At 38.0% G+C, this 11,777-nt stretch overlaps 1 protein-coding gene across 2 annotated transcripts in view; it reads left to right on the forward strand.

Annotated features, from left to right (window-relative positions):
* Window positions 1-8,816, forward strand: part of SUGT1 (SGT1 homolog, MIS12 kinetochore complex assembly cochaperone) — a 37,902-nt gene extending 29,086 nt beyond the window's left edge. The window contains exons 12-13 of one of the 2 annotated variants that reach the window (XM_017511835.2): window positions 39-220; window positions 8,258-8,816. In XM_017511835.2, the coding sequence (XP_017367324.1) occupies window positions 39-220; window positions 8,258-8,359 (284 nt within the window). In that variant the 3' untranslated portion in view covers window positions 8,360-8,816. The remainder of the gene's footprint in view (window positions 1-38; window positions 221-8,257) is intronic. The other variant, XM_017511836.2, reaches the window with a different exon arrangement.
* The last annotated feature ends 2,961 nt before the right edge of the window (window positions 8,817-11,777 follow it).

Consider the following 11,777-nt stretch of genomic DNA (forward strand, 5'->3'; position numbering starts at 1 on the left):
ACATGTTGATTAATTACTTCTGCCTTTTTACTTCATAGATGTGAAGAACCTATATCCATCATCATCTCCTTATACAAGAAATTGGGATAAATTGGTTGGTGAGATAAAAGAAGAAGAAAAGAATGAAAAGTTGGAGGGAGATGCAGCTTTAAACAGATTATTTCAGCAGATCTATTCAGATGGTTCTGATGAAGTGAAACGTGCCATGAACAAATCCTTTGTAAGAATATAAACTTTTAAAGAAATGTATATAGGAGCAAATTTTACATATTTTAAAAGAGAAAATTGGTAATGTGAGACCAAATTGCATGTACTATAGCTGGGAGAACTTTTTGAATAAGGTCTGTCTGAATGTTTCTTTTTGCTCTAAGAGTAATTTTTGAGGAAGTTGAAAATTTATGGAAGAGAGGAGAAACAAGTAGTTTATCCTAAATAGGTATTTCTCTTTTTAATCAGTGAGTTAGATTGATATGGAGTCCTCTTACTGGGATTTATCACAGTAGCTGAGTGAACTTCTATTGTTTCCCTTGTAGAATCATATGTAGTCTTAATGTTAGAGATGAAGAATATAGATGGGAAACTTTCCACAAGAGTGGTTGCAAGTAGAAGGTGCACGTTATTCATTAATTTAACAACTCCCTTGATTAAGAAAATTTAGGCTTTTTGTCAGGGCAGCATAAATACATAAATTAGACCTCAAGATTTTAGTAACAATTTGTCACTGTAGAACTGTGTAGATTATTACCTTGCAGTTGTAATCATGTGACTTTTATTAATACCAGTAGCTCTGGAAATATGACCGTTTTCTTTTAAGACATATTTACAGTAGAAAGTTAAAATTAGTATTTAATAATTTAATAGTTCATGTGGTTGATGCTCAGGTATTTCACACTTAAGAAATATGTGGTAATTGGTGATGATTGTGCTTTTCATGGTTTATTTATTTATTAAGAGACAAGGTCTGTTCCGGCGTGGTGGCTCATGCTTATAATCCCGGCACTTTGGGAGGCTGAGGTGGGTGGATCCCGAGGTCAAGAGATCGAGACCATCCTGGTCAACAAGGTGAAACCCCGTCTCTACTAAAAATACAAAAATTAGCTGGGCATGGTGGTGCGCACCTGTAGTCCCAGCTTACTCGGGAGGCTGAGGCAGGAGAATTGCTTGAACCCAGGAGGCGGAGGTTGCGGTGAGCCAAGATTGTGCCATTGCACTCCAGTCTGGGTAACAACAGCGAAACTCCGTCTCAAAAAAAAAAAAAAAAAAGAGACAAGGTCTCTCTCTGTTGCCCTGGCTTGAGTGCAGTGGTGTGATCTTGGCTCCCTGCAACCTCTGCTGGGCTCCAGTGATCCTTCTACCTCAGCCTCCCCAGTAGCTGGGACTATAGACGTGCATCACCACACCTAGCTAATTTTTTAAATTTTTTGTAGAAATGGGTTGTGTCACATTCTAGCCTCAAACCCCTGGCTTCAAGCAGTCTAGCCACCTCAGCCTCTCAAAGTGCTAGGATTACAGGTGCGAGTCACCTCGACCAGCCTCACTATTGATTAAAAATTTTTTTGCGTTACTTTGCGAGTCGGAGGTGGGAGGATCACTTGAGCCTAAAGATCTTGAGATCAGCCTGGGCAACATAGAGAGACCCTATCTCTACCCACAAAAAAAAAAAAAGAACTAGTTCTGGTGGCGTGTGCTTGTGGTCCCAGCTACTTGGGAAGGTGAGTTGGGAGTATCTCTTGAACCTGGGAGGTCGAGGTTGCCATGAGCTATTTTTTTTTCCCAGTGCACTACAGCCTGGGCAACAGAGACCCTACCTCAAAAAAAAAAAAAGTTTTCTTTAAACTTTTAGTTTTGAGATAATTGTAGATTCACATGCAGTCATAAGAAATGAGATTCTTTGTACCCTATATGAAGTTTCCACTGATGACAACATTTTGTCAAAACTGTGGTACAATGTCACAACCATGATATTGACAATTAATGGCTGCATGCAGTGGCTGACACCATTTATCCCAGTGCTTTGGGAGTCAGACCACAGGATCCCTTGAGGCTAGGAATTTGAGACGAGCCTGGGCAGTATAGTAAGATCTGGTGTCTACAAAAAATGTAAAAGCCAGCTTGGCATGGTGTCATGCCCCTGTCATCCTAGCCACTCTGGAATCTGAGGCAGGAGGATTTTGAGCCCAGGAGTTCAAGTTTGCAGTGAGCTGTGTTTGTTTCACTGTACTCACCCTGGGCAGCAGAGTGAGAATATACATAAATAAAGATCACATACTGCTCAATCTAACTCTTAAAAAAAAAAGAGTGAGATACAGAACATTTTCATGGATTCCAAGGATCACTCATGTTGCTATTTTATAGCCATACTCATGAACCCCACCCCTACTCTTCCGTGATCCCTGATGATCACAAATCTGGCAAATGTTTGTCAGATAGGTAGTTTGTAAATATTTTCTTCCAATTTGTAGTTTTTATTTTCTTAACAGAGTCTTTCATAGAGCCAAAATACTTCATTCTGATGAAGTCTTTTTATGGATCACACTTTCAATTTCAAGTCTATTAACTCTTTGCCTAGTCCTAGATCTCAAAGACTTTCTCCTATTTAAAAAATAAATAAAAGTAATATTGTTTTACATATTACATTTTTAATTTAGAGACAGGGTCTCATTCTGTCACCCACTCTGGAGTACAGTGGTACAGTCACAGTTCACTGTAACCTCAAAGTCCTGGGCTCAAATGATCCTCATGCTGCCGTGCTAGTTTTTAAAATTTTTTTGTAGAGATGGGGGTGTCTCTGTGTCGCTGAACTTCTGGCCTCGAGCAGTCCTTTGGCCTTGGCCTCCTAAAGTGCTAGGGTTACAGGCATGAGCCACAGCATCTGGCCTACATATTACGTTTAAGTCTGTGATGCATTTTGAATTAATTTTTATGTAAAGTGTGAGATTTAACTTGAGATTCCTTTTTGTGGGGTGGATAGTATGTTCCAGTGTTCTAGCGCCTATCTTTTCTCCATTGAATTGTTTTCACACCTTTCTCAAAAATCAGTTGAGCATATTTGTGTGAGTCTAAGTTCCCCATTCTGTTGGATTGAGCTGTATGTGATCTATATGTATATTCCTCTGTTAATCCCACTGTCTCGAACTGTTGCTATGTAAGTATGAAATTGGGTAGACTCATTCCTCCAACTTTATCCTTTATTTTCACAATTGGTTTTAGATACTCTGACTCATTTGTCTTTCCATGTAAATTTTAGAGTAAAGTGATATTATAGATATAATTTTGGTGTTCATTACTAGACTCTAGACATACGGCTAATTTTGTGCGTATCTTGTATTCTGTGACATTGCTGGACTCAGTTCTAGGAGTATTTTTGGATAGATTTGTCATTTTTTTAATGCGGACAATCATCTTCAAATACGGATAGTTTTATTTCATCTGCAAATATGGAGAGTTTTACTTCTTCCTTTTCTGTCTGTATGCCTTTTATCTCCTTTTGTTACTGTAGTTCACTGGCTGCAACTTCAGCACTGTGTTGAGTAAGAGTAGTGAGAGTGGACATCCTTGCCTTGTTTCCCATTTTAAGGGAAAAGTATTTATTCTTTCATTATGAAGTATAATGTTAACCGTAAGTCTTTTTATAGATGATCTTTGTTAAGTTGCGACAGTTTTGTTGTATTCCTATTTTTTTGAAATTTTTTTTTATCGTTAACTTTCAACGTTGACTTTTTGTCAAATGTTTTGTAGGTATTGATTGATACGATTATATGATTTTTCTTCCTTAGCCTGTTAATACGGTGATTTTATCTGATTAATATGATTGATTTGCAAGTATTGAGACAGCCTTGCATGAGCCCTACTTGGTCATATTGTATATCTCTCAGTCCTTTTTCTAATTTTTTATTTTAATAAAAATATGTATATATAATGGCCAGGATGGTCTTGCTCTCTTGACCTCGTGATCCGTCTGCCTCGCGGCCTCCCAAAGTGCTAGGATGGTGGCTTGAGCCACCGCACCTGGCCATTTTCTAATATTTTTTGTGGGTTATTGTATCTATCTTTATGAGGGATATGAGTCTGTAATTTTCTTTTTTTGTGCTTTGTTTGGTTTGGCATCAGAGTAATACTTCACAAAATGAATTAGGAAGCATTCTATTCTCTTCTACTTTTTAGAAGATATTGTGTATAATTGGTGTTAACTTTTCTTCAAGTATTTGGTAGAACTTACCAGTGAAACAATCTGGGCCGGGAGATTTCTTTATTAGGAGATTTAAAGTTATAAATTTAGTTAACCTAGATGTTTTTATAGGACTGTTCAAATTATCTGTTTCAGGTGGATGACTCGTGGTTTGTGTTTCTGAGAAATTTATCCATTTTGTCCAAGTTGTCAGTGTTTGTATAGTCCCTTATTCTTTTTGTTTGTTTTTGTCTTTTGTTTTTGAGACAGGGCATTTCTCTGTCACCTAGGCTGGAGTGTAGTAGTGCAATCATAGATCACTGCAGCCTCAACTTCCCAGACTCAAGTGATCCTCCCTTCTCAGCCTCTCCAGTGGCTGGGACTACAGGCATGTGCCGCCATGTCCAGCTACTTTATTTTTATTTTATTATTTTTTTGTAGTGATGCGGTTTTGCCGTATTGCCCAGGCTGGTCTGTAACTCCTGAACTCAAGTGATCTGCCTGCCTTGGCCTCCCAAAGTGCTGGGATTACAGGCATGAGCCACTGTGCCTGGCCTCCCTTACTCTTTTGATGTCTGCAGGGTTTATAGTGATATTTTTACCATTCTTAAAATGGTAATTTATGTCTTTTTTCTTTGTTAGTCTTGCTAGAGGTTTGAAGGACATATTATCTAGTATATGCTTACCCATTGGCTAGATTTGCTTATTTTATTGAATTTTTTTCTCCCAGTTAGCTGTTTGTTTCATTTTTTTCTCTATTTTTTTTGTTCTACATTTCATTCATTTTTGTTTTTATTATTTTCTTCCTTCTACTTGCTTTAGGTGCACTTTGTTCTTATTTTTCTAGGTTCTTAAGATGTACATTTCTATCATCTATTTCTATTTATTCATTCATTTTTGAGATGGGGTCCCTCTCTGTTGCCTAGGGTGGAGTGCATTGGTGCGATCGTGGCTCAGTGCACCCTTGGCCACTTGAACTTGAGTGATCCTCCTGAGTAGCTGGGATCACAGGCATGCACCACCAAGTTCAGTTAATTTTTTTATTTTTTGTAGAGATGAGGTCTCCCCATATTGCCCAGGCTGCTCTTGAACTTCTGAGCTCAAGCAATCCTCCATTGTTGAACTCACAAAATGCTGAGATTACAGGCATGAGCCACCATGTTTGGCCTGTTGTCTGAAAGTTTTCTGTTTTCCTAGGCAGTGTCCTTTTCCTGATCTCTTGGCAAGAGAGAGCAGGGGTTTGTTGGGACTTTTTGTTGTTGTTTGTGCCACTTGGTGTTTCCAGTTTCTTCAGCTCCAAGTTCTAGGATATAGGAGGCAAAGGAAAACCCAGAGAATTTGGTACCACGTCATTTCTTGAGTCCCAGGGTCTCTAGTAGGTCTGTCTTCACTTTACCTTTTGGTGTCTTTTTTTTTTTAATTCTCAACAGGGTCTTGCTCTGTTGTTCCAGGTGGAATACAGTGGTGCAATCATGCATCACTGCAGCCTGGAACTCCTGAGCTCAAGTGATCCTCCCACCTGCCTCCCAAGCAGCTAACACTATAGGCATGCACCACCACACCTGGCTATTTTTCTTCTTATTATTTATTTTTTATTATTACTATTTGGTAGAGATAAGGTCTCACTATGTTGCCCAGCCTATTCTTGAACTCCTGTACTTAAGCAATTCTCCTGCCTTGTCCTCCCAAAGTACTGGGATTATAGGTGTGAGCCACTGCACCTGGCACCTTTCAGAGCCTTTTTACCTTTGTTGCATATGTAGTGACTAGGGTATTTAGATTTACTACTGGAAAGAATAGGAAAAGTACATCTACTCGATCTTCCCAGGAGAAGTCATTCTCACTTTTGTTTTTTGTTTTGTTTTTTTGTTTTTGAGATGGAGTCTTGCTCTGTCGCCAGGCTGGAGTGCAGTGGCACAGTCTCTACTTACTGCAACCTCCGCCTCTTGGGTTCAAGTGACTCTTCTGCCTCAGCCTCCCGAGTAGCTGGGACCACGGGCACGTGCCACCACACCCGGCTAATTTTTATATTTTAGTAGAGATGGGGTTTCACCATGTTGGCCAGGATGGTCTCGATCTCTTGACCTTGTGATCCGCCCACCTCGGCCTTCCAAAGTGCTGGGATTACAGGTGTGAGCCACTGCACCTGGCCTATTTCTCACTTTTGACTTTTAAAAGTATGGTAGACAAAATCAACCATATATCAGATCAAAGATGTCAAATCAAAGATCAAAGGTAGAATCTACACTTATTTTTCACTTAGAAACTTTGATAATTATAAGCAAATTATGTATACCTATAAAGTAAGCCATTTGGGCAGCAACATTGATCTGGAACATACCAGGGGCTTCTGTCCTTGTAGGAATATGAAATAAACTAAATGGATCTTGTTCTCTATAATATCCTTATCTAACTGGGACAAAAGAATAAGATATACCAGCAAATCAGAGGGAAAATGCTAAATTGCCCTACAGTCTATAAGGAGAGATGGTGGGGGTGGGCGGGAAATAAGTGTCATCAGAATATGGTCACATTGTAAACTAAATCCACTTTTTTTTTCAGTATTAAAAGTGAAGGTCCTCTTGGGGTAGTGTGTTTGTCTGTTTGAGAGAGAGTTTTACACTGTTACTCAGGATGGAGTGCAGTGGTGCAATCTCAGCCCACTGCACCCTCTGCCTCTGAGGTTCAAGTGATTCTCGTGACTTAGCCTCTGGAGTAGCTAGCACTACAGGCACATGCCACTATGCCTAGCTAATTTTTGTAGTTTTAGTAGAGATGGGGTTTCACCATGTTGGCCAGGCTGGTCTTGAACTCCTGACCTCAGGTGATCTGCCCGCCTCGGCCTCCCAAAGTGCTGGGATTACAGGCATTGAGCCAACATACCTGGCCTTGGGGTAGTTTATTATACAGACTTGTCAAATGTAATTCAGGCATTTTATTTAAAGCCCATTATGTGCTAGGCCACTGTGCTTAGAACTGATATGAATATTAGTAAAATATACTCTTTGCCTTTAGTGAGCTCTCAGCATTAGTTGAAGATCAAGGGTGGAAAGCAGATAGAAGACATAACCTTAAATTACAACAATGCAATGTGACACATGTTAATTGGATAATTAGGCTCACACAGAAGACAAACTTTTTAGGAGTAGAGAAATAAGAGGTCAGAGAAAGCCACAGAGAGGTGGTGACATCTCATGTTTGAAAGATAAGTAAAGTCACAACTGCCATGCAAAAAGCCCATGTAAGGGAGCTCGGTAAAGTATGTCAGACATGAGGTTACATTGAGGTTCCAGTGTGCAGTGTTACTGTATACATTGGCCACTAACACAGTTGGTTATTTTTAAATGTTTATATTTTAATAATTTACACTATTCTTTGATGTGGTTCACATCCATTGATTTTTATCATGTTAAGAAAGCCTAGAAGTTTTTTTTTTTTTTTTTTTTTAATAATGAATATGCTTGGTGGGTGGTAGATTCAGTAGATGGTAAATAAATAACCAATTCTTCACTGAGACACTGACTTTCTATACCTGCATATGTGTGTCTTGATTTTTAAAAATTTTCAGAGTAAACTTGCATATGTTTGGCACAAAGACAGCACAAAGTAGAGCTCCTTAATCTCTTCAGCTGGTATAGAAAGATTTTGACTGGTCTTTACAGTTTTCAGCAAAAGAGATTACAGTAATCATTGTCTTTGGGAGCTAATAATATTTCATTTGAAGGTAGCTTTTCCACATACATGTCTATGCTGATTAGCAAAGGAAGATGTGGTGCACCTCCCTGACTACTTTAGAATTTCCTTTTCAGATTTTATGGAACTTGTTAACCTCTGGAATGCCTAAGATTAAATAAAAATACTGGTTTGAGTTTATATTGAGCTATATATTTTGTCTGTGTGTAATCTATTATGTATAATACATGTATTGCACAGAGTTTATATTGAACTATATATAATAGCCAATATTTGGGGCTCTGTGCTTGGAACATTTTTAGAAAAATATTCTATTTTGATTTTAGAAAAATATTCTATTTTGATTTTAATGTGTTAATTAAATGGTAATTAACACATTTTTATTTTTCATTGCAGATGGAGTCTGGTGGTACAGTTTTGAGTACCAACTGGTCTGATGTAGGTAAAAGGAAAGTTGAAATCAATCCTCCTGATGATATGGAATGGAAAAAGTACTAAATAAATTAATTTGCTCTTACTGTATTGTGTATATTCACCTAATGCCCATTGTGAATTGATATTGCATTCTTGAATTTTGAACACTGAATATCTTTTTGAAAGATTATACCTCTTTACCTCTTTGTGCTTTAGAAATTATTTTTCTTGAAGTGTTCAAGTCTAATGAAGAATGAAGATCACATTTTAACACTTATGTCCTTAAAGATTTCAGCCATAGTGAAACTGAATAAAGCGTATCATTTGCTCCTAGTTAGATTCATTCTATCTAGTTGTTGGGATAGAGAAATCTTTAATGCTATATTTTGGGTTATTGCCTTATTTTTGATGTAGTATTCTCTCAGTAAGTTATTAGACCTGGAGCTTTGGGTGAGCATAGATTTTTCACCTTCAGTGTTACAATGTGTTTGCTTTGAAAAACTGCTTTTGAATGGAGTTGTAAATACAATTTTTCTATGAAGATGTTTGGTTTATTTACCTTTTTCTTAAGTTTTTAACGTGAACTTTGAGAAATTATCACAGGGAATTCCCATTTAGTTCTTTTAATGGGAAGAATTTGTAATTTTAATTGCACTGAGATATTTTGGTTCTTACTTTGCAAATTTCTGTATAAAACGTAGGTTTGAGTTTAACACAATGCAAATTTAATTATACCAAGGATAATCTGTGAAGGTGGTGCAAAGAAGGTTCTAGGAAAGCCCCAATTCCACTTGCTTCTTTAACCACAGGATTCCTGAAATTATAGCATTGGTGGGGTATTTTTGATATGTTTTTTCTTTATTAGAAAATCTCTGTTTTCATGTCTCCATGATTACTTTGGTTTCATGGTTTATGGTAACTGCTGTGAGACTAAATTAATGTGTATATGTTTAGTATTTACTCAATGCCTAGAATATATAGATATCATGAGAATACAGAAAGTAAAAGACATGATTGTTAACTGCAAAGAGCTTATAAATGTAGCAGGGAAAAAATTAACATTCATGAAGGAACTGTGGAAAGATTGAATGCTGAACTCATTATAAATACACTTTTGAGACAGGGAAATTGTTCTGTGATTAAAATTGTTTACAGTCTAAGCTGTTATAAAGTATAGGGTACAGATGACCTATAGATCTGACTTTATTTTCTCACCATAATTTTCTCAACTCATACCCCAGAGGTTGGTCTCAGCTCTGTTAGGTGCCACTAACATTTGTATGGCAAGGCACAACTCTGTACCCTCAGAGCAGGATGAGTGGGAGGCAAATGGGCCATCATTTCAGCTTCCAAAACAGTAGGAATTTAGCTCCTTCCTTCAAGTCTTTATTGTGGAATATAGGGGAGTTAATAGGGAAAGTTCCAGTAGGATGATACCAGATAGTGCCCAAACCTGCTATAGTTTGTCGAAGCATTCTGGAGTTTTCACTTGTCCTTCTGCCCATTTAGAGCTACTAGATACTTTTTATTGTTCTTGAACACTGAAGGAAAAGACAAAATTAAGTTTTTACTTGGATGAATTTCGTTTTCTCCTTAGGGAAATAGGATAGTGACTTCTGTATTCTGTATGTTAAATTTTCTCAGTACCATTAATCCTAAGATGAAGAGGAAGACTATTGCTGCAGAGGCATAGTTGAAGACATACAGCACTACACCAGAGACAAGAATCCTCAGCTCTAGCAAGTTTTCTGTCATTACCAACCTTCATAATCTTCAACAGGTTTAGGCCTTTCTTAGTTCCTTTATAAATAATCCATAGAGTCTTCGAGTTGTAATTAAAGGTCCATGATTCTAAATAAAGCAGCATATTTTTGCCACATAACTTTTTCATTCTTAAAAATGACACCATTAAAATAGCTGTTTTTGAATAGGTTACAGCAGCTCATGCTTGTAATCCCAGCACTTTGGGAGGCCAAGGCGGGCAGATCACCTGAGGGCAGGAGTTCAAGACCAGCCTGGCCAACATGGTGAAACCCCGTCTCTACTAAAAATACAAAAATTAGCTGCGCATAGTGGCGGGCACCTGTAATCCCAGCTACAGCCAGGGAGAATTGCTTGAACCTGGGAGGCAGAGTTGCAGTGAGCCAAGATCATGCCACTGCGCTCCAGGGTGGGCAACAGAGTGAGACTCCATCTCAAAAAAGTAAATAAATAAATAAAAATCTAGTACTATTTTTGGTTGTTTTTAAAGGATGTATTATCTAGAATATGCTTACCTATTGGCTAGATTTGCTAAGTATTGTGGGATTTGGAATTTTGCTGATCTAAGGGGAATTTGTAAAACACATGACTGAAAGCATTATCAAATGCACCTGGTCAAATGCATTAGATTTATAGGTCAAGGGAATTTTGAAAAGTAGGCTAGCTTGCTGCCCAAGAATCCCACTCTAAACTACTACTTTGTTTAGTCATTCTAGATAATGGAAGCGTATAAGCCTCCAGAAAGTTAAAACAAAAAATTTCATTCTGATTAAAAGCCTCTTAACTCTATCCTTATCCTCTGCTATCTCAATGTAGCTATTGTTCCCTCTTTGTTTCTAGACCCAATTTTCATTTCTCAAATTTTGGTTTTCTTAGGACTCTAATTAGCCTTCTGTTTCTTCAGAAAGTATATTTTTTTCCTCTTAGTGTTTCCTTTCCCTTTTAAGATTAGTCTTGGAATACATGTCTGTTGGTCTTGTAGACTTCATCTTTTCTGATTTCCGTAATAATAATTTGCACCTTGATGACTTTCCAGAACTCTCCCACTGTCTTCGAAGAATCTTAAATAGAATAACCTGCTTCTTTGAACTCTGCTATCTAGTAATCTCTTTAGATATCTATACCACAAGTTTGGAACATCAAGGTCAATTTTGATAATTTCCTATCTTACGTCTTAATGCCTATTCAGAGTTGATTGCCAACTTTTAAGCTCAATCTTTAGCACTGCACTTGACACTTTGTTTTCTCTTTATAGGGAATAAAATGAAACAGAATGGAGAAGGAGGATGCTTTGCCTTAGTAACTCCAGTTTTTAAAAACATATTCATTCCTTTTTAAAAAAAGTTTTTTTAGAGACCCAGTCTTGCTCTGTCACCCAGGTTGGCCTGCAGTGACGCAATCATGGCCCACTGTAGGCTCCAACCCAGGAGTTGGAGCCAACAGGATTACTTACTGGGCTCAAGTAATCCTGTTGGCTCAGCTTCCCAAACTGCTGGGATTACAGATGTGAGCCACTGTGCCTGGCCCACATTTTCATTCTCGGCTTACAGTAGCCTTCACTTTTGAGGCTCAAATGATTTCTCCCATCTCAGCCTCCCAAGTAGCTGGGACCACAGGCATGCACCACCATACCAGGCTAATTTTTGTATTTTTTTGTAGAAATGGGGTTTCACCATGTGCCCAGAATGGTCTTGAACTCCTGGGCTCAAGTTATCTGCCTGCCTTAGCCTCCCAAAGTGCT

This window comes from Cebus imitator, unplaced genomic scaffold (genome assembly GCF_001604975.1).
Source record: "Cebus imitator isolate Cc_AM_T3 unplaced genomic scaffold, Cebus_imitator-1.0 Scaffold453, whole genome shotgun sequence".
NCBI classification, from domain to species: domain Eukaryota; kingdom Metazoa; phylum Chordata; class Mammalia; order Primates; family Cebidae; genus Cebus; species Cebus imitator.